The sequence below is a fragment of the Leuciscus leuciscus genome (assembly GCF_965113295.1).
Source record: "Leuciscus leuciscus genome assembly, chromosome: 9".
NCBI classification, from domain to species: domain Eukaryota; kingdom Metazoa; phylum Chordata; class Actinopteri; order Cypriniformes; family Leuciscidae; genus Leuciscus; species Leuciscus leuciscus.
In genome coordinates this window covers 2,746,158-2,770,678 of record NC_138733.1, presented here as the reverse complement: position 1 = coordinate 2,770,678, position 24,521 = coordinate 2,746,158, and the positions used below count along the sequence as shown (strand labels likewise).

At 39.4% G+C, this 24,521-nt stretch overlaps 2 protein-coding genes across 30 annotated transcripts in view; one reads left to right on the top strand and one right to left on the bottom strand.

Annotated features, from left to right (window-relative positions):
• Positions 1-5,631, top strand: part of LOC309506386 (uncharacterized protein) — a 102,224-nt gene extending 96,593 nt beyond the window's left edge. Inside the window, exons 9-10 of the mRNA XM_082180287.1 lie at positions 4,454-4,552; positions 4,908-5,631. Of these exons, the coding sequence (XP_082036413.1) occupies positions 4,454-4,552; positions 4,908-4,953 (145 nt within the window). The 3' untranslated portion in view covers positions 4,954-5,631. The remainder of the gene's footprint in view (positions 1-4,453; positions 4,553-4,907) is intronic.
• LOC309506198 (uncharacterized protein) overlaps positions 1-24,521 on the bottom strand; it is a 317,689-nt gene that overhangs the window by 227,463 nt on the left and 65,705 nt on the right. For 24 of the 29 annotated variants that reach the window (XM_082179827.1, XM_082179846.1, XM_082179835.1 and 21 more), the window contains 2 exons: positions 24,520-24,521; positions 23,037-23,210 (listed from right to left, as the gene is read on the bottom strand). The exon at positions 24,520-24,521 is cut by the window's right edge and continues 172 nt beyond it. The exons of 2 other annotated variants lie outside the window; for them this stretch is intronic. In XM_082179827.1, the coding sequence (XP_082035953.1) occupies positions 23,037-23,210; positions 24,520-24,521 (176 nt within the window). The remainder of the gene's footprint in view (positions 1-23,036; positions 23,211-24,519) is intronic. 3 more of the 29 variants (XM_082179852.1, XM_082179828.1, XM_082179831.1) reach the window with 2 other exon arrangements.

Here is a 24,521-nt window from a genome sequence, read left to right as displayed (position 1 = left end):
GAACCACTGATCTATGTTATGAATAGCAGAGATATAAAACAGAGAGGAAGCCTCCCCTCCGCACACACACTCTCACATTCTGCTGACTGTCTGTGCCACTGTGTGCCTTTCTTGCAAGAAATAAAACATTGTAATCACTGATTGAACATTTGTCTCTTATTCAGAATTGTTTGTTTATTTGCCACAACAGTAGTCATTCATTAGCTGTGTATTTGATGACTAGTCTATTCTTGGGCTTTGGTTAGACGTCTATTAGATTTCACTGACAGCCCAAACTCAGCCTTGTTTTAGCCTAGACTTCAGGGCTGTGTTTGGACGCTATTTTACGTCTTTTAAATGCAAAATAGCTTGCTGGGATGTTTACTTGAGTATGGGTGTGTTCAGGGCCGTCGCTGGAGGGGAGAAATTATTCTCAACCCAAACCACCTGTAGGAGATCTTTAGGAAAAAAACATGTTTTCCTTGAGGAAAAGCATCAGGCTCTGTAAGGATACATGTTGCGATTTTTCCATTGAGCCTCCGGCCAGCGTTTGTTCCCATCAATCAAACCCTGCAGCCGCTGACCTTCGACCTCTGCTGATGGACGCAGACTCGACAAACGCACACACACAACAGCTATTTACACTGAATATCTATATGACTGTGGAAGACTGGTGTGTGTGTGTGTCTCACCTGTGCTCAGGCCCGACCAGCGGTTCTGCAGTGGGTCTGTGTGTGAGTCCATTGGACAGCGAGGGGGAGGAGTTTACAGGCCACACCCACGAGGGACGGGGTGGTAGAGGTGTGGTCAGAGTAGGCGGAGCCTGTTTGTGGCTCAGTGAACCCAAAGCTCCTAACACAGAATTGATCTGGGCTGAGTTTCCCGATAACGTTGTCTCTTAGCGTGCTACGAAGACTCTTACGGTATAACTTAACTGAAGGTATACCATTTCTAGGCGTGTTCCCCGAACTATACCTTAAGAAGCTGCTTAAGATATTCCTTCTTACGTGCGACGTTACCCGGTGCTGTCCGTGGCGATGCTGCTGAATCTGCTGATATCGATGGCTCGAGAATCAATTATTCTCTCGTGCGGGGGCTGTTTATGTGAGAAAGCGGTGTTCTTTATAAAAAAAGCACTTTAGAAATAGTTGAAATTGCATTTACTAGGACTCATGGGATATTATAAAAAATAATCCAAACTATAATAGCCTATAATAGCATTGCCTACATATTTTAAAATTGTATCATATATTGCTGCCATAATAACCATTTAATTTTTTTACATGCTTTCTTCTCTTTCCCATTTTTGTTCGCTGAGGTGGAGCTGCGATGAAATATTGTTCTTGTAAATACTTTCAAGCATTTCAGTAATAAAAGTGTACGTCACGTACGGTGCTCGGCAGTGATCAAAAAGGATTTAAACAGTGGATTTTGAATCTCTTCTTGAAAACGCAGAGATGTGGATTCAGACGGCAGTTAAATTACCGTACGACCTGTTTGTCAAAAAACAGTAGGTACTAATTTGGCCAGGGATTTTTACGCGGGTTGGGTAAGAAAAAACTCTGACATTATGGATTCGGACGGCACTAAAATAACCGACCCTGTAAATGTTTAAAATGCCGTACGAGCCCATGATAAACAATGTTAGCGTCCGAATAGGACCTAACTAGCCTGTGCTTTCACTGGCCTTTAAAAGCGCTCTTTAATTAAAATACATTTATAAAATTTTATTATATATAATAATATAATTAAAATTCTAACAACAATCAGTGTAATGACAAATTTATTCTTTGCATGAAAACACTTGAATTAGCCTAACTGAACACTGTCTGGGTGTATTAAAACTTCAGAATTATATTCATATAGACCGGCCACAGTGATAAGGTGAAGCTAAGAGTGGTCCAGACCAACCTTCCGAAAGTATGACTTACAGAAGGTATACTTAACTAAGAACGTTTCGGGAAACACGTATTAATGATAAGGTACAGCTTAAGGTGTAACTTAAGAACGACGTAGCGTTAAGAAGGTTTCGGGAAACGCAGCCCTGACCATTACATGAACACAAGCTCTAGTGTCTTAAACTGCCCCTATCATGATTCATGCTGTTTTAAAAGGGTCATATGATGCTATTTTCAAAGATCATTATTTGGTATATTTGGTGTAATAGAATGTTACCATGCTTTAATGTTCAAAAAACACATTATTTTTCACATACTTGTACATTATTGTACAGTATGCGATTTCTTGTTGCACAGTAAACATTTCTACAAAGCCACCAGTGTGAAACAGAACATGTAGTGCATCTCTGTCATCTTTTCACCACAAGTTATAAGCGGAGAACAGAAGATACTATGTCTGTAAACATAAATCCTTCTCTGCACTTTTGATCGTAAGAACGACAATGTGTTTCTCTACACTGCACAAAACTCTGCATTTGAACAGTCAATACTAATACTTTAACAAATAATAAAACATACTTACAGGCTCTGATTCAGAAGCGCCAGATTGCCCTAGCAAAGTTGGAGCAGCCGTTATTGTACTTTCTCAGGTTCAGGAAACTGTCCTTCGTAAAATACGCTTCACACACATGAACATTTGGGTTGTACTGTTCTGGAACAGTGTTGTGAATAAATCTTAACCACTGATCCGTAATTGCGTCCACTTTCGGAAGGCCAAATAAAGCGCTGATTTTTGCTTTCGCACAGAAACACACAGAATCTCCACAACACTACTGACAACTGAAGCCACGCCTTCTTTCTCTGCGTGCGCATTTGGGCAGAATTATGCAAATATTTCCACAGAGTGACGTAGGTCGGTGAGAATTCGTTCGAAGTCAAGTCATATTTATTTATATAGCGCTTTTTACAATACAGAGTGTTTCAAAGCAGCTTTACAGAGATAACAGGAAAATAATGCAACAACGTTTGTTTCCAGAAGAAAATAGCGTCACAGTCCAGCTAAGTAAGTTCAGTGATGTTTCATTTTTTTTTTTTTAAATTAAGTGTTTTAGCTTTGTTTGGATCTGCTTTCTCTTTTATGCCTGATACAGACTGTGTGATTCTGTAAGATCAGTACAAATCACACTGTACGACATGGATCTAATAAACTTAGGACATGTAGACTTTACGATGATCACACCTATTCAATCCTTAGTACAGAAGAATAAACATCATCAGCATGCGCTAGTGGTAAACAAATAGAGCAAGATCAGTCACACTTTGGCAATTGTGGTTTTTATCTGCTCTGAAAAAAGAAGAGGAAGTGAAAGAGGAGAATATGGACGCAGTCATGACTGGGGAAAAGAGGTGAACTTCACATGCCAATCTTGCAAATGGAGCTTGAGGAAAGTAGTTTTAAGTTTTAGCGCCATGTCGCGTTGATCAATACGCCATTTCATGTTGCATTTTTATTGGCTAGTCACTCAGTAGATGTAGGTCGTAGCAGCAAACACACTGTGAGTTGATCATGATCATGATCATCTATCTTTGGTCAAAAGACTGTGACATCAGCCGTCTGTGAACCGCTCTCACTGTACAACGTTTAGGAGCCACGACCACAGAAATCACCACGATTGTTTCACGATGCTCATCTTTCGTCTGGAACCGCCCAAAATCATACAGTGTGTATCGGGCATTAGATAGAATAAAATGTTTTGTAGGAGACTTTGAGCTTTGTAAGTTTGCAGATCTTATACATGCACACACAGCTCCATAACACACTAAAGAAAAAGAAAAACATGAAAACGCATCATGTGACCCCTTTAATACATTAATGCAAATGTAATACAACTATTATTAAAAACATGATGTATAAACTCAAGCTTACATTGTTTGTTTTCCAAAAGTGAGCTTGAATTTTTTTAAATTTTTTTTTAAATTATAAAAAATGAATCTTTCATTAGTCTTTGTCTCCCTCTGCTGGTACAACACAAACACAAACACACTCAAGTCAAGTCACCTTCATTTATATAGCGCTTTTAACAATATGGCCTGTTTCAAAGCAGCTTTACAGTGATAATAGGAGATTACAGTAACAGAGATTGTTTTGGCTTTACAGCAGCTCTAGAATAAAGTTATTGTCCAGCTAAAGTTAGTTTTGATTGATTCACTTCAGTTGCAAAGATCATTAGTTATTAACTTAGGGGCCGCTAACACACACCGCTCTAACAGAAAACCCTTGACCCGGCCCGCTCATTCGAGAACACAAACCTTGAAACAGGCTCCAGGGTGAAAACGAAAAAAAAAAAAACGTAAAGTATATGATGAATGCATATGTAATAATGTGTCACTTGTTGAGCCAAGTAAGCTAAAGAGATTTGACAGTCTGGCCTCATCCATGCACGAACACAAGTATGTCTTAATGAGCTGTAACTTTGTTCGGCACTGGCGCTGCTGATAGGAAGGGTTTTATAAATCCTGTGGAGAATGGTCAGGTGTGGGTCAGGTGTGACCGGTGTGGGTCAGGAGTGGGTCAGGTGTGGGTCAGGGGTGGGTCAGGTGTGGGTCAGGGGTGGGTCAGGAGTGGGTCAGGAGTGGGTCAGGTGTGGGTCAGGGGTGGGTCAGGTGTGGGTCAGGTGTGGGTCAGGAGTGGGTCAGGTGTGGGTCAGGGGTGGGTCAGGTGTGGGTCAGGAGTGGGTCAGGAGTGGGTCAGGTGTGGGTCAGGAGTGGGTCAGGTGTGGGTCAGGAGTGGGTCAGGTGTGGGTCAGGAGTGGGTCAGGAGTGGGTCAGGAGTGGGTCAGGTGTGGGTCAGGTGTGGGTCAGGAGTGGGTCAGGTGTGGGTCAGGTGTGGGTCAGGTGTGGGTCAGGTGTGGGTCAGGAGTGGGTCAGGTGTGGGTCAGGTGTGGGTCAGGTGTGGGTCAGGTGTGGGTCAGGAGTGGGTCAGGTGTGGGTCAGGTGTGGGTCAGGTGTGGGTCAGGTGTGGGTCAGGAGGTGTGGGTCAGGTGTGGGTAGGCTCTATCCATGTCGTTGGCAATGAGGAATGGCAGGACGGCGTCGGTGGTGAGATCCATCTTTAACTCAGAATACAATGCACGAGAAGAGTGAAACTCCTCCACTGTGTCTTCTGGCTTGGGCATGTCTTCTGAGTAGAACCGGGCCAGCTCAAGCATCTTCTCCTCAGCATCAGGGTGCTCAAACCGCTTTGGGCAGAGCACTGCGAACAGTTTGGCCATTTTTTTGAAGTCCAAAAAAAAACTTTCAAACTGCCCCACAAAAACATAGAGAATGTAAAAATAAATATCCACTTTGAAGTGGCGTCTGACCCCGTTCCTGTCCAGCGACGCAAGATCGGCGGCGTTTGAGGGGCCCCTAATTGGCCCGGGGCCCTGGGGCGGCCGCACCCACGCTATCTCCACTACAGACTAACAACAGACAAACAAAACTCCAACCTTTTTTAACTTATACTGTGCATTTATACAAATAAAATGGTTAATATATGAATGAGAAACTGTAATTTGCTGCTGTGAAATAAAAGGTGTTTCACTGCCGCCTCATCAGATCTGGCAGAGGATCGTTGAAATCTAAATGAAGTCTTAATTTATAACAGTGAAGTCACTATATCTTCAGTCTCTGGTGATTCTGTTGACTGTGAGTCTCTGTACTGGATCCTTATTCACCATCAGATGATCATCAGAAGATCAGACTGTCATCTAATACCTAAAATAAAACACACAGTCACATATGCAGTATGAGATATTACGTCTGTCACAACTTTTCATAAGAAAACTAACTAGATAATCTATATTAATTCATTCTCAAACATAGCTTTTTTAAAGCTTTTTAATATAGCTTTTGTCTGATGCTCAAAGTCACTTTACAAAATCAAAATCACATGAAAGGTCACTTTCACACAACGGACAGCTGATACAGAACCAGCAGAAATGATCATTACACTACACAAATCGTTAAAAACTATTCTTACCGTAGTCTCTCCAGTTTATAATGTGGATCATCCTCCAGATCCTTCAGCAGCTTCACTCCTGAGACTCCTAGTTTATTCTCACACAGATCCAGATATCTCAGGTGTGAGGGGTTTGATCTCAGAGCTGAAGCCAGAGCAGCACAACCTTCATCTGTGACACCACACTCCCTCAACCTGTAGAGAACAATGACACACATTAAGCCTATATCCAGAGATAAACATGACACTTAAAAATAAAATAACAACATAATGCTGTCAATATGAAATATATAAAAAAAACTCAGTTCACATTGTTAAAATACATCAGTTAGGATTAGGGGATAGAATGTACAGTATAAAAAACATTATTTCTATGGAAAGATCCCATAAAACATGGAAACCCAACATGTGTGTGTGTGTGTGTGTGTGTGTGTGAGTGTGCTTAATGTATTTGTAAACATTTTAAGGAACGTGTGTGTGTGTGTGTGTGTGTGTCAGGGATGGAAATTAGCACCCGCCACCAGCCAAATGCGGGTGATTTTGTGTTGTGGCGGGTAAACTCGCTTCACCTACCGGCCACCGTGGCGGGTAAATAAAAATAGCATACTGTTTCACATGGACGGCGGACACTTTTAGAGGAGGCACACCTTCAAAAAAATGTGGCGTTACATCGAAGGTCAAAAAACTTTTTTTAAAGAACGATGGAGAAAAGCAGACAATGGGGAGTCCCGAGACAAGGTGGGCCTTAAATTGAAAACGTTAAATTAAAACCGTTATTCAATCACTGTTTAACCTAATAAAAATGACTGATAAAATAACAGATTAAAATATAAAATAAAATATAGATTTTAATAGCTTGATGCTCTTTATATATTTTGTTGCATTGTAAAAAGTGTCGGTGCATAGGACGGACCTATCCGCGATCGCTCTCCATGGTTCTGACCAAAGAAGAGCGCTTTGGAATCTCCATTACGTATCATAACGTTGTCTCTTAGTGCGCTACGAAGACTCTTGAGGTATAACTTAACTAAAGGTACCTATACTACCACTAAAGGTATAGCCTACCATTGCTAGGCGTCTTCAGGGCTATCATCCACTCGCGAGGCAGAGGCGCTGGCGCCCTCCCAGCAACGGCGCTGTTCGCCGAGAAAGATATGATACATCATGAGATGCGCAAATATGTCTGGAGACATGACATGCAAGACATGATTTTGACCACTTCATTGAGTTTTGTTTTGTAGAAAGACTCTTTTTAAAAGATTTTCGTTTTGTATAAATTGTATCTTAATTTTGATCAATGTTTTATCAACGAATTGCCTGTATTTAATAAATAAGAAGAAAATATATAGCAGACAATGTAATAAGGCGCCGGCATGATCACTTGCATTGCATGTGAACTGGAGGGCGCCGAAACTCGGCTTGCCTCACAGATTTGAGAAATATAGGCTATATATTACAGAAAGCTTGAAATGTCTACTTTTAAACGAAAATATTCAAAACCAAAAGAAATAGGCTCTCTGATTGTGAAATCCATATGAAATGTGCATTTCTCTCTGGCGTTCATGGCGAATCCGCAAAACACCAGTTTATTAATAAATAATTAAACGTACAGTATGGAATTTTTCGCCACTAGGGGTCGCTAACCTATTTACAATAACAAAGGCGTAGTTTGATGACGCAACATTTGCTAAGAATTATGGATCTTGTCGTCAACGTCAAGCCGACCGATCTAATCTATGGATCTAATAATGTTTATGGATGACTGAATACATCGATGCTTTTATCATGACTGTGATATGAAGCAGTTCGGGATTGCTAAGAGACAGCTATCAGCTATCATATAAGGAATATGGACATTTCATTCTACCGAACTGACCTTACATGCGAGTGCAGAATTACTACTCACAGTAAAGCCCTGCATTTCAGCCCGAGCCCGACGGGCCCCGACTTTTTTACGCCCCTAGGGCCGGGCTTCGGGCCAATTTTCACGTCATAGTTCACATGCGGGCCGGGCCTCGGGCCTTTTTTGGGTTATCCTTCTTTTTATATTTTTAGACATTAATTAAAAAAATATGAGAAGTTGACGTCGACAATAGAAAAACAAACATAGAAAGACATTTAATAACCTCATAACTTTCATAATCGTAAAATTACACTGACATATGATTGATGACAGTCTCACGCACGCACGCACAGAAGGTTTCCCGTCAGCGCAACCAACGATTCACCTCATGTGCAAATAATGGAGAATATTAAGAGAAAAATCGCAGAGTGATAGAAGAGAGGACTGGGTTAAAATCTTCCACTGTGGATGCTATTCTTTTTCTCCACGATGCTCTGTAGAGACTGTTCTAACTTTTCGTTTGATTGGACTTTATTTCCGTTTAACTGTTGGAAACTACTGGAAAAAAGAATGGCCATGTTCTGTGGTGCATTTTTGAGGTAACAGGGCTCCAGACTGCGACCAAATGGTCGCATTTTGCGACCAAAATTTGAGAGTGTGCGACTGAATTTTTCATCCAGTCGCACATGTGCGACCAGTAAATTTGTTTTGTTTTTACACGTTAAACGGAAGGGGCGCGTCAATGAATCCGGAATGTGTGGCAGGCCAATGAGTGTGAGAAGAATTGGAAATGGCCACTGTAACTGGCTAATGTGTGGAGGGGGAGGGTCCTAGAGATAATCGAGCGCGCGTAAACGTCCGTGGGAAGGAGACGGAGACAAATATCAATGTCACAGACACAGCCGGATGATGATTCAGAATCAGAGGTTTGTGAGGTGATAAAGGCCCGAACCCACCATTTTCGGGAAGACTGGCTGCGAGAATTCAGCTGGTTGAGGTACTGTAAGGAGACGAACTTAATGAACTGCGAATGTTGCAGTCGCTACCCCAGAACTGCGGGGAAAACGAAGTTTGCAGACAGTGCAGGCACTTCGCAGTTTAAACACAATATGCTAGTTAGACTCATTCTCAGCCTCAAGCATAGAGTATTCCGTGACATGTTAATAAATCAAAACAAAATGAAAGCGGAAAAAAACTGCGCTACTCATTTCTGCGTCACGGACCGTTTAATAGTTCGAACCAATAATAGACAGCGCAGAGCTTCTCTCGCCAGTCGCGGGCGGATCTCGATCACGCAACACCGTCACATCGTGGACATCCAGTGAAGAAATCCATTGAGTTCGCGACAGAATTAATAACATCGTTGCGAGATCCAGTGAGAAACATTCAGATTCAACGCAGAATTCTCTGTTATAAACCATATCAGATCAAACAGCGCTAACGTGGAAACCAGGAGAAACATGTGCCATGAACGAACAAGTTATAGAAGGCTTTAGGTCCACAGATCAGCAACATTCACCATGGATTTAATGTAGTAACACTAACTGTAACGGTATACTGTGGTTATAACAGTAGCCTACACATATCTTTTTCCAGCACTTCAAAACTATAATATCATATTTAAATGTTATTTTTAATGTGTTGACCAAAACATTTTTTGTTCAACCTTTAAAGATTGTCTCTATTTATAAAACTAAAAGTTTCAAGAAGTAGGAAAACTCACACTTATTTAAAAAAATAAATAAAATTAAATTACCATTGTAAACATAGCTGCTGAGGGCGCTTATTGGCTATTTTCAATCCCTAATATCTATTTTGTCACTCATTTTGCTATTGAATTAATATTAAGACATTATGAATGATAATAGTTCAAGTTAATTTTATCTACACCTCAAATTAAGCTCAGTGCTTTGTCATCCCACAGTGCTACCAGATACTTTCTGTAGAACTTAGTGTCGCTGCCCTCAAATGTTAGTCTGGAGCCCTCTGAACTTAAAATAAAACTGCACATTGTAATTTCTGTACGTTAAGTCTATTTATTATCAAAGCATTTGTCAGTAATACAGTTATTTTTGGGGGAAATGTGAATAATTGCATTGCAAGGTGATTTAAGATGTGCCCCTAAATTTTCTGCTTGCGCTCCTAAAATTTTAAGTCAGGGGCTACAGCGCTCCTAATAAAAAAAGTTAGTCTGGAGCCCTGGGTAAGATAACCTGCAAGTTTGTTTTTGATTTATTTAATTTAATTTGTTTAGATTGGCTATTGCTCATTTCGTATGCGAGCGCTGTTGCGAGCAGCCTGAGCCTGCCTCAGTATTTCAAAAAAAATTTACTCACTGTGGTTTAATAAATAAACATTAAACTAACTGTCTGTGTGATATGCTTGAAGTGTTTTATGTCTATGGATTTTATTGTAGCCAAGTAAAGTATTAGCGTTGATTTGAGAGGCTAAATTGATCAAACATGTTTTACTCGCTGTTGGCTCGGCTTGCTTGGTCGTCATTTATTTATTTATTTTTAATGCTCCAAACATTTGTCTAAATTAACTTAATAAAAAAATGAAAAGAAAAGAAACATAACGAACAAAACGGACATATTTTAATGGCTGCAAATAGGGCAGGCTGCCGCTGTAAAAAAAAAAAAAAAAACGGGCTCGGGTCGGTATCGGGCTGATAATTCTGATGAGCTGTCGGACACGGGTCGGGCTAGGGCCTGAGCGTCTCGGGCCAGGGCCGGGCTCGGGCCTAGATTTGAGGCCCGTGCAGGGCTCTAACTCACAGTCACAGGTCAGTTTATTAGACAAATTAAACTTGTGAGGTAACGCAGCGCTGTTTCACTTGGTCTAACATTACACTATCACACTAAACTGCATTTGAATGTGTTGAAATGTATGTGTTAGTTTGTCTGTATGAGACTAGCAGTAAGCTAGATCAACATTAGAATAACATACAGATCATATTCTAACATTTCATCATGTTGAACTATATAACATTGATTAGTTTTATGTAAATGTGCTCACCTGTTTAATAAAGTATATGTAGAAGCGGTCGAAGTCTCGGACGTGGAGCTCTCGTTTATATACTGTCTATGGGAGCTCTAGGCATCTCGAAAACACCGCGCTGATATTGATTCTCGTTTTAGTTCTCCTTTTGTATCCAAAGTCTGCTTGCCATGGTCCATAATGTTTGAACGAAACAACAACAGCGTGCAAATAGACATTGCGAACTACTGTCAGTCGCTTTGGTTACTATCAGAGGGCTCTGGTTCATAGCTCTGGTTGCCATGGCAGTACGAGCGGAAACCAGGGACAACGCGGATATGACGCCATTGACGGCGACAAAACGGAAATAAAGAAAGGGGACGTTTCTCAAATTAAATTACAAATTTCTCCTGGTTTGAAAGTTGTTGGAAACAGTCGGGATAATGTAAGTACACAACTAAAAAAAATATATAACATAGATATAGTGATTTTTGCTATTTTTAAAGCAAAAAAGTTACATATTGTGGCTTTAAATGTCTCCTTGCTATTTTAGACACATTCATTTTCATTACTTTTACCGGTTCTTTGTGGCAAGCTTTATGCGTGCGGTCGTGCGGCTATATTACGTAAACGCGCATTATCCTGTAGGCTATAGCCTATTTAAGCATAATTAAAATAATATACAGGGGCGATTTGTCCACGAATGGCTTAAATGAACAACAACTAGTCGACTAGAATTTTTTTTAAGTCTGAGGCAGCCCTATTCCACATATTTTCGAACCAGGATCAGGCCATTCTGGGTTGAGCGAGCGACCTTGCGGAATGAGCGAGCGGAGCGGAATATTCAGAAATGCGCTCTCCACTCACGAGCTCTGATCGGAACAAACCCGTCTGCTGAATTTGCGCAGAAACATCAAAATAGACATAACCAGCTTTTAAATTTTTTTAAAACTAAACATTTAGACTATTTTAGCACAAATTATGATCTTATTGACGATTTTTTATAGTTCTTGACAAAATTAGAATATATTAAAGGTTTTTTTTTTTTTTTTTTTTTTGAAGACAAGTTTTGGGTGGGCCTGTTGAAAAGTGAAGTGGGTGGGCCTACTAACGCACCCATAATGCCTTGCCTGGTGTGTGTATAAGAACGAAAGAGAAAATGTCAGTATTTAATTGAGACTTGAGATTAAATAAACTGCTTAAGTATTGTAGATCTTGTAGTATTAATTTTCACATGCAGTTACACATTGTAGGTTAAAAACAAGAAAGTGGCTGGTAGATTTTTAAATCCACCAGCCACAGTGGCCTGTGGACAAAAAAGTTCATTTCCATCCCTGGTGTGTGTGTGTGTGTTAGGGCTGGGAGAAAAAAAAAAAAAAATTCACCTAACTATCGTGATTTTTTTTGTTTACGATTTTAAAATAGATTTTCCTTATTCCAGAATCGATACTGATACTGACACTGACACTGATACTGACACTGACATGATACTGACACTGACATGATACTGACACTGACACTGATACTGATACTGACACTGATGATACTGACACTGACACTGATACTGATACTGATACTGACACTGACACTGACATGATACTGACACTGACATGATACTGACACTGACACTGATACTGACACTGACACTGACACTGACACTGACACTGACATGACACTGACATGACACTGACATGACACTGACATGACACTGACACTGATACTGACACTGACACTGACACTGACACTGACACTGACATGACACTGACATGACACTGACACTGACACTGATACTGACATGATACTGACACTGACACTGATACTGACACTGACACTGATACTGATACTGACACTGAGACTGACACTGACACTGACACTGACACTGACACTGACACTGAGACTGACACTGAGACTGACACTGACACTGACACTGATACTGACACTGAGACTGACACTGATACTGACACTGACATGATACTGACATGATACTGACACTGACACTGATACTGACACTGACATGATACTGACACTGACACTGATACTGACACTGATACTGACACTGATACTGACACTGACACTGACACTGATACTGACACTGAGACTGACATGATACTGACACTGACATGATACTGACATGATACTGACACTGATACTGACATGATACTGACACTGATACTGACATGATACTGACACTGATACTGACACTGATACTGACATGATACTGACACTGACACTGATACTGACACTGACACTGACACTGACACTGACACTGACACTGATACTGACACTGATACTGACACTGACACTGACACTGACACTGACACTGATACTGACACTGACACTGACACTGACACTGACACTGACATGACACTGACATGACACTGACACTGATACTGACATGATACTGACACTGACACTGATACTGACACTGACACTGATACTGATACTGACACTGAGACTGACACTGACACTGACACTGATACTGACACTGATACTGACACTGATACTGACACTGACACTGACACTGATACTGACACTGACACTGATACTGACACTGACATGATACTGACATGATACTGACACTGACACTGATACTGACACTGATACTGACATGATACTGACACTGATACTGACATGATACTGACACTGATACTGACACTGATACTGACATGATACTGACACTGACACTGATACTGACACTGACACTGACACTGACACTGACACTGATACTGACACTGATACTGACACTGACACTGACACTGACACTGACACTGACACTGATACTGACACTGACACTGACACTGACACTGATACTGACACTGATACTGACATGATACTGACACTGATACTGACACTGACACTGACATGATACTGACACTGATACTGACATGATACTGACACTGACACTGATACTGACACTGATACTGACACTGACACTGATACTGATACTGACACTGATACTGACATGATACTGACACTGATACTGACACTGACACTGATACTGACACTGACACTGACACTGACACTGATACTGACACTGACATGATACTGATACTGACACTGACACTGACACTGATACTGACACTGACACTGACATGATACTGATACTGACACTGACACTGACATGATACTGATACTGATACTGACACTGACACTGATACTGATACTGACACTGACATTGACACTGATACTGACATGATACTGACACTGATATTGATATTGATACTGACATTGACACTGACACTGATACTGACACTGACATGATACTGACACTGATACTGATACTAAATTGCATTATTTTTGTCCTGTCTTTTGCTTTCGTTTTGTTGTTGATTTATTTTATGTCATTAAAGTCTTTAAATGTTCGCCGGTTCCCGCCTCCTTCTTCCTTCTCGGGTTTCAGCACCAGTGTAACGCAGTTCGTTGTTATGGGAAGAAGGAGGCGGGAACCGGCGAACATTTAAAGACTTAAATGTTAAAAGAGAGAGAGAATTGACTTGAACAACTCTTTATTCACTAAAGATTAGTCAAAACTTTTTTTTAAAATATTGCCAAACAATTTTGGCCTCATCACATATAACATATGTACATTAACCTAAAAAAAACATGTACATAAAAAAATTAAATAAAAAAAATACAATTTCTTTTTACAAATTTAGGAATAAAATGTCCTCTTGGTCAACCACACACAACACTTCTGCCTGTCCCCAAAACTCATTGAAAGCAACCACATTTTTTGTTAATTTAAAAAAAGCAAATTCTGCTTTAATCCTTGCAGATACAAAAGCCTTTAAAATAAGTTCAGGTTCAGTTGTCCCGCTGACTTTCGCTTATTTTTCCTTGTAATCCATATTGCCAGCTTTGCTTCACCAATTAAAAAATTGATTAAGGAAATTCTTTTTTTATCTGTTGCAACATATTTTGGGCCAAATATAAATATATTTTCATCCATATCTTCCCCAAGTGCTCTAAGCCAACTCTTTAAAATCTGAAACAAACCATTGAACAATCTAAAAATAGATGCTTCAAAGTTTCTTCATGAGCACAAAAGATACATTCCTTCCCCACAGTGGGGTCAACACGTGTCAAGTATCTGTTAGTTGCAATTGCCGAATGCACAATCCTCCACTGAAGATCTGCAGTGCGTTTTTCTATAGGTGATTTATATAAAGATCTCCAACATCTCCTAGGAGAAGAGCCCTGGCCAATCACCTCCAACCACTTTGATTCTTTACATTCCTTCAGCTCAGATTGATGAGAGACTTTCACACATGATAAATACAAGGCTTTCTTTGAAACGTCTTCAAACAAATTCAGTTCAGGTATACAGAAAACAAGAAGTGATTCCTTCTCAGGCTTTTCATCTATTATCATTGAAATCTGAAGTTTTGGAAAACTTTCTCTCATTTCATCCTCTTGTTCACCACAACGATTTTCTAGTATACTTTGTCTGTAGATAGAAGGAAGAACTGAAAGAATTTCCTTCATTACTGTAACGACAATGACTATGACATGCGGTCACATGCTGTTCAAATTAGTAAATCCTGATCTCCAAGTCTGCTTGAACGGTCAAAATTGCATCTTTGTGGCTCCCCCGAGGGACATTTGAGTCACATAAGGAAACCCTGTTTTCTTAGAATCCCCTCTAAAACCCCCATTTCAGCTCTGGACTCCCTGTGACTTTTACAACCTCACAGACTCGTGACATTCCAGAACACACACACACGTACACACACACACACACACACACACACACACACACACACACACACCAACATCCTTTTGTGTTTAACTTAAAATGTGTGTAACTCAGACTGGTATCTGAACTTCCTGAATGTATGTGTGATTAATGTTGTTTTGATCATATAGTTCTGATCTTCGAGTGTTTGGATCTGAAATGTATTTTTGAAGGATGTTCTCCCAGTAGAATCGCATTCCGTAACCCGAGCTCATTGGCAGGTCATAAAATTTGACCACAGAGCTATCCAGCCCTATGCATGAGATAACAGGGTCGCAACATTCCAACACACACACATACAAACACACTCTGGACTGTGAAACAGAAACCCCCTACAGAAAAGGACTTTTACCCATAAAGTCACTCTTAAAGGTACTAAATATATAAATTTGTGTGTTAAGAGGTGTGTGTAAACCATAGGAAAGCATATGTCATATTTGTGACCTTAATAGAACTGCTATTGCCTATACAAATGCATAATAATGTATCGTTGCATGGCTACAACGCCTAGATTCTATTTTTGATATCTCTGTAATCCTCTCCAGCTAACGGAGTTGAATTCCAATAACAGAATTCAGTGATGCGCATTGTTTTATAAGTTCATATGTCTGGAGAAAATCCTCTCCAGTTAAAGTCAATCATGACTCATTCGAGTGGGCGTGTCTAACCGGACAAAGGAATCTTCCCGCTCGAAAAATCTCGACAGCTGATTCGTCCTACACGAAGGAGGGGACGGCACCTGGGACACTGATAAAAGTCCAAAACCTTCTCTCATCCTTCCGCTTCCAACTCATCCAACTTCTCTTGATCCTCTCCCCGGCGCAGCGTTTCTCCAAGGAACATCTGAAGGAGGCCCTGGCCTTCTCCATCGAACGAACCCATGTTCGAGTCGTAACAGCCGGTCTTTGCAACTAAGATTTCCAGCCTCTCCCATCCCGGGAGACGAATCTGAACTTTCTCGGTAACGTTAAATTCAAGTGAGCCTTTACATCGTTTTGCGAAACGACCCAGAAGACAAAGCTAGACGCAAACCAGCCGAGAGTACCACATCTCGCAAGTATCTTTCTCTCTAACAGCTGATTCCTGGTGTTTAGCTTGTAGGTCTGTGAATTAAGTTACCCTCTATCTCTTAACTCTTTATTTCTTTCTTTCTTTCTTTCATGTCATTCATTCCGATCACGTCATGCTATGTTTTATGTTTTTGTTTGGTTAAATGTTTGTCTGTTTTATCGTTTGCATGTTACGTACGTTTATGTTTGTAGTTTATATAATCTCTAGTGTGTGCCATTTTATTAATAAACCCATTTATACTTTTAATTGTCTCTGTGTTTGAAAACCCACCTTATAAAAGTCAATGAAACTTCAAGATCTAAGCTACAAGCTCGATATTGACTACCTTGAGTAGTTTTAATTCATAAACTCAGAAAGTTTGATATTCGCGGCCAGAAGATAAAACTTTCGTGGAGTTTAAAAGGGATACCCCTTCTTAACTGTAATGATCAGACAGTACAGAACAAGGTAATCTCGATAATTGATCAAATAAATGTACATGCGACTTATGAATTATGACCATGAGTCATAAATATTAATATTCCCTATATTCTTGAGCTAATTCACATTTACCCCGAGTCGTTTACGTTACATTACTTTATCCATAAATCTCACAGACTTAAATCCCCGTCAAACTACACAGTTCTTGGGGACTTTTCCACTCATTTCCATTCTTTAGATCAGACACACATGTGCATTCTGCTCTCACCATTGATGTTTGCAAACTTCTCATTTTCAACACATTTGCTTGTATTAGGGGATTGTTAAAGAGTGGTTCAACCTTCAAGGTTTGGGTCTCTCTTCACTTGAAAGACAGAATTCCACACTTTCAAAACGGAAAAGAATCAGTCCATTCCATATCTTTCAGACTGATTAAAAACAGATTAAAATCATATTTAAAACAATTCATACTACGTAATAAGGAACAAGCTGTATCAGCCCAACAGATGTTTTCAGAGTACAGCAACTTCTGTGCAGTCTGGAGCCTGAAAGCCTTGATTCTGCTCTTTATATCTATTAGGCCTTGTCCACCTTCACTGACTGGTAAATATAAAATAGCAGATTTTACCCAGTGCTGACCGGACCAAAAGAAATCATTTATTTTCTTTTGTAGTAAATAAACTACTTCATCAGGTGGATTCAACACATTTAGTTTGTGCCAAAGTGCTGAAGCAGCCAAATTGTTAACCACCAAGACTCTCCCTCTGAAAGATAACTGAGGCAGGATCCATGTCCACCGTGACAAACGGTCACACATCTTATCATACATTCCTTCCCAGTTCTTCTGAATATAGTTGTCAGTTCCTAAATAAATACCCAATATTTTCAAACCTTCTTTACCCCATTTCACACCTCCTGGTAAAACTGGTGGCTCTTCTTCAGACCAATTCCCTCAAATAAAACCTTCACTTTTTCCCCAGTTTACCTTTGCTAAGGAGGCATTTTCGTACTTCTTTAAAACTTCTTCTAAAACAACCACATCTCTTTAGCTTTTGATAAACACGGTAACGTCATCAGCATAGGCAGAAAACTTAGGTTTAACTTTTTGTTCTTTAATTAGCAGGCCATCTAAATTTATCCCCAATTGACGAAGCAAAGGTTCGATGGCTAAAGAATATAACATCCCTGACAAAGGGCAACCTTGTCGAATCCCTCTACGTACTGACACTGGTTGACTTAGTCCTCCTCCAACCTTCAACAATGTAGAAACATCAGAATACAACAGTTTAATCCATGAAATAAAAAGATTACCAAAACCAAAAGCTTTAAGGGAACTAAACAAATAAAAGTGACTGACTCGATCAAATGCCTTCTCTTGATCAATTGCAAATATTCCAATATTGTCACCATTCCTTTTTGCAATATCAATGATATCACGAACAAGAAAAATGTTATCCATTATGGTTCTGTTAGGAATACAATAAGACTGATACTCATTTACTATATATTCTAAATACAATTTCAATCTATTTGAAAGACATTTCGCTAAGATTTTATAGTCAGTACACAAAATTGCCACCGGTCTCCAGTTCTTTAAAAGACCAAGATCACCTTTCTTTGGTAACAAAGACAAAACGGCTCTTTTACAGCTTGTTGGTAACTCTTTTTCTTATAAGATGATTTAAAAACATCAAACAAATCATCTTTTAATAAGCCACAAAACTGTTTATAAAACTCGTCTGGAAGTCCATCAATCCCCGGTGCGCGTCCATTAGATAGCTGATTAACAGCCTTCGTTACTTCATCAATGTCCATTTCAACCTCCAGTTGATTCCTCTGTGTATCAGTCAACTTTGGTAAATCTTTAAAGAGATCCTCCATACAGCCAATGTCACACGGACCATCCGAAAAAAGTTCTGTATAGAAATCAATAGCCATTGTCCTCATTTCTTTAGGATTAGTTGTCACAGTTCCATCTGATTTCTTTAGATGTAGCATTGACTTGCGCGCTCCTTCCCGTTTCTCAAAACTAAAAAAGAAAGAACTTGGTGCATCCATCTCTCTCAGATAGAGGAAACGAGCTCTTATTAAAGCTCCCTTAGCCCGTTCATGAAAAAGTGAGGACAAGGCTTTCTTTTTTTCATTCAGTCTTTCAGTTGATTCACCATTTTGGTTAAATAGACTTCTTTCAATTGATTTGATTTCATCTTCCAGTTCCATAACAGTTTTTTTAAAACAATAACTTGCATTAGCTGTATAATTTTGACAAAAGATCCTGATGTGCGCTTTTCCTACATCCCACCAATGCACAACATCATCAAAATCAGTCTTTTGCTCTCTCCATTTTGCCCAGAATAAATGACATTTTTCACAAAAGGCGGCATCCTGCAACAATTTTACATTAAAATGCCAATAATAGCTATGACCTTTTGTCTTTTGTAAATTAAAAACAATCATACATAAATGATGATCTGAAAAATCACTGGGGTAAATACAGGCCTTCAAAATTCTATTACACCAGTCTTTATTAATATAAAAACGATCTAACCTGGCAAAGCTGATGTGGTCACTTGAAGACTTGGACCAAGTATATTGCTTTTCTACCGGATGTTGTAATCTCCAAACATCACATCAATCAAAATTGCTTATTATATTATTTGAACACGTAGCAGAAAGAGGGCATGGTTCTTCTCCATTTCTGTCTAATTTAAAATCTGATGTACAATTCCAGTCACCACCCAAAACTAGACAAGCATTTTTATCATAACTCCCCATTATACTTTGACAATTCTTAAAAACCTTTATCCTTTCTGCACCATTATTAGGAGCATAGACATTAACAAAGACAAAAGAAAATCCCAACAACTTAGCATGAACAGCCAGAATTCGACCCTTCTCGATCTCATCACTTGATTCAAAAGTTATGTCAATTCTCTTCGAGAACAAGATAGCAACACCACCCGTCGTATTAGTGCCATGACTTAGGAAAAGATGGCCTCCCCACCACTTTCTCCATTCTATCTCATTAGCTATGTCACTATGTGTCTCTTGTAAGAAAATTATATCCATATCCTTATTTTCAATATATTCTTTCAATACTGCTCTTCTTCTACCATCCCTTCCTCCATTAATATTAATTGTTCCCATCTTAATACTTCCCATCAGAAGAAAAGAAAGATCAAGAAAGAAAAAAAGAAGGGTTAGCAAAGAAAAAAACAGAAAACACCCCAAGTGATTTAATCATTAAGGAGTTGTTATACCTTTTTCAATGGCCATTTTTCTTCTCAATTTAGTTAAAATTTTTGTATTCTACTCAGTTCCTCATAAGTGGCTGTCTGTTGAATTTTCAAAACTGACTGCAAAAAAAATGTTGCATCAGGAAAAAATTCACTTATCTCTATTGTTTTCCCAAATGTCGCATCCAGGAAATCATTAACCTCATTTACAGTATACAATTGATCTTCACTAATTTGAGAAAGAATATCCGATGTCTCTGAAAACCTGTCATCATCTTCCATGTCATCTTGCTCCTCTGCATCAGTTAACTGGGACAAACAAATCTGTCCAGTATTTTGTGGATCATTTGTGACAACCTTTGATGACTTAGAACGAAAACTCTCTTCATCTTCATTATCGCCATCATTAACATCTACACATGGATTTTCTCTCTTTTCAGCACGAACCAAACTACCAGTTGAATTTATGTTTTGATTGCTCATCCCTTCACCTGCATTTTCATCTTTGTTTTTTCCATCAACTGTTGTTTTATTCTGTTCCTCACTGAACTCGACCATTTCACCAATCTGTCCACTAGAAATAACTTCATTATCATTTACATTAATTTCTGGCTGCGTTTTGTTATGTGGACAATCGATCTTTCTATGTCCAACGTCTCCGCATTCGAAACATTTCACATTTCCGGTACTCTGATTCATCACAAAAGGAGCAACTGAGGCAAATCTCAATTTCAAACTTTTGCATGTAATGGTTTGCATGAGAATTGTTTACTTGAGGGTAATACTTGTGGATTCTTTTGAAAGAAATATTTTACTTTGTTGGTTAAATTATGTGGAAGCATTCATCCTTTCTTTAAAAATAAGGAAAGCAAAACATACAGGTAATTGCTGAAAATATATTAATTTCCATTTAATATATGTGTGTGAGGGGAGGGGTTATTACATTACCACAAAGTACATTCAGAACTACAATAATATAAACAAAAGAAAACGTACAGCCTTGTAGTTTGCCAACAGTTACAGAAATACTTTAAAGCTTTCCTGTTATCTGAATGGTTTTCTTAATAGGCTAAATAGCCTATTCTGTTTTCACGTTGAAGAATAAAAAAGGGGTTTGGTTTTACTCTACATTTGCATGTATGTATATGATATTTAGTGAAAAATGTTTAGACTTCAGTTGTCTCGCCAAGTCAGAAAACGAAATGAATCCAGCCCTTTGGGAGATTCAGCTCGAAGGCCGGTTATCGCCCTCTGGAAGAAGACACCATATAGCATCTTTGCAGGTAATGGGGACAGATCATAGACTGTGGACAGATAGGCTTGAGTGCATTTGTGAATCAGGGCCGCGGAACGACAGTCTCAAAAGATTCCACAGATACAAAAGCGCATATTCAGGGGCATTCTCAAGGCAGAACACCAATGCAAAAGACTCTGAAATTACAGGTACAGATAAAGCAAAATTGTGGATTGTGTTGTGAGCAAAGCAATGCGAGTAAGGACAATAATGCATGATTGCCGTGTGTGTGTGTGTGTGTGGATCTCTCGCGTGCATTCGTGGATCGCTGTGTGTGTGTGTGAGAGAGAGAGAGAATCTCTCGCGTGCATTTGTGGATTGATTTGTGTGGAGCTCTCACGTGCATTTGTGGATTGCTTTGCGTGTGTGGATCTCTCGCGTGCAATTGTGGATTGCTTTGCGTGTGTGGATCTCGCGAGTGCATTTGTGGATTGCTTTGCGTGTGTGGATCTCTCGCGTGCATTTGTGGATTGCTTTGCGTGTGTGGATCTCGCGAGTGCATTTGTGGATTGCTTTGCGTGTGTGGATCTCGCGAGTGCATTTGTTGAAGGTTTAGAGACTGTTTTCACTCCATACTTCTTCAGCTCCGAGTTCGCGTGCAGCCGTGCACGAGCACAAAACCTCACAACACCCATCCCCAGTCGGTGATTGGTTGGAGCACTATTTGGTTTGGTTTTGAGTGGTTGGTGAAACCAATTGTTTTTGTGTGCAGATCTCAGAGCCTAGGCTGCCTACAGAGACGCGTTTTTTTGACGGCCTGTTTATGGGGCGGGCAGCTAGCGGATCGTTAGGAAAGATTAGATGAATGTGATCCTTTTTTGGGGGGGGAATCACTGATACAACCTTTAAATACTATTCATTAACTATAAACTAACAGTTTGCATATGATTTATAAGGTCTTTGTTACTGTATACTTGTGATAAAGTGTTACCATTATTTCAAACTGGTGGCATTAAGTGTAATTGTTCCTTTTGTATGTGATGAAGTGATTCTTCTTTTTCAAAAATAACACAAAATAAACAGAGTAAAGATGAATTTGACTGATAGCATTATTATTATTTTTCAAGATTTCCACAGATATGGTGATATATTGTTATTGTGTGTTATTTTGGCCATGATAATCATGTAGTGATAAATCTGATATGGTGACAGTCCTGGTTCAGGTGAAACACACACCACTTCCCTCTTTTCAGCTGCACACACACATTTTGAGGAAATGCTCAGGCTTTTACAAGGGTCTGTTTGCACAAGCATTACAAGACAACTTCATTTACACCAAACATTTGTGCTTTAAAAACCCTCTTCACTGTATCCTGCATCTGTTGTCTGGTTTGTAGTTCGTCCGGTTTATTTAACTGTTAGTTTTACTTTCTTTAGGGGGATAATAATATAGTAAGATGTAAATGTTCCTCTTCAGGGAGACTCCTCACCGCTGCCTTCTACCGCCGGCAGGATCTGACGGCTCAAGCAGGAATCTGTCACTGAACCACCGGATGAGGCTTACGCCGAAGATATATTGAATACACTATATACATATTAATCCTTATTCACTCCGAGTCTTTATGGTAGAGATGATCTTACCTCAGTATCTCCAGTTTACAGTGAGGATTCGCCAGTACAGCAGAAAACAGCTTCACTCCTGAGTCTCCTAGTTTATTCTCAGACAGATTCAGTTCTCTCAGGTGTGAGGGGTTTGATCTCAGAGCTGAAGCCAGAGCAGCACAACCTTCATCTGTGACACCACACTCACACAACCTGTAGAGAACAATGACACACATTAAGCCTATATCCAGAGATAATAACATAATGCTGTCAATATGAAATATACAAAAACTCATGGTCTAGGTGTATCGTCCCAGCCCTAGTGTGTGTGTGTGTGTGTGTGTGTGTGTGTGTGTGTGTGTGTGTGTGTGTGTGTGTGTGTGTGTGTGTGTGTGAGAGAGAGAGAGAGAGAGAGTGTGAGTGTGAGTGTGAGTGTGTGTGTGTGTGTGTGTGTGTGTGTGTGTGTGTGTGTGTGTGTGTGTGTGTGTGTGTGTGTGTGTGTGTGTGAGCTTAATGTATTTGCAAACATTTTAAGGAACTTTTAATACTAATGTAATTAATGTCCAATAAAGCCTGTATTAAAGCACTTAATGACATTTTCTGATTTTCCGTGACCTAATCTAAAGTGAGAACTATTTATGGTTAATACGTTGTTAACAAAGCATTATCTAACTCTTTACATAAGAGCTAATTAAATAATAACACTTTAATTACAGCGACAATGACTGAAGAACTCACTATTTGTATATAGTCTCTTAATATATTAACTTCAGCTTATATACTATTATACACTATTCATTAACTATAAACTAATAGTTTGGAAATGATTTATAAGGTCTTTGTTACTGTATACTTGTGATAAAGTGTTACCATTTTTTCAAACTGGTGGCATTAAGTGTAATTGTTCCTTTTGTATGTGATGAAGTGATTCTTCTTTTTAAAAAATAACACAAAATAAACAGAGTAAAGATGAATTTGACTGACAGCATTATTATTATTATTATCAAGATTTCCACAGATATGGTGATATATTGTTATTGTGTGTTATTTTGGCCATGATAATCATGTAGTGATAAATCTGATATGGTGACAGTCCTGGTTCAGGTGAAACACACACCACTTCCCTCTTTTCAGCTGCACACACACATTTTGAGGAAATGCTCACGCTTTTACAAGGGTCTGTTTGCACAAGCATTACAAGACAACTTCATTTACACCAAACATTTGTGCTTTAAAAACCCTCTTCACTGTATCCTGCATCTGTTGTCTGGTTTGTAGTTCGTCCGGTTTATTTAACTGTTAGTTTTACTTTCTTTAGGGGGATAATAATATAGTAAGATGTAAATGTTCCTCTTCAGGGAGACTCCTCACCGCTGCCTTCTACCGCCGGCAGGATCTGACGGCTCAAGCAGGAATCTGTCACTGAACCACCGGATGGGGCTTACACCAAAGATATATTGAATACACTATCTACATATTAATCCTTATTCACTCCGAGTCTTTATGGTAGAGATGATCTTACCA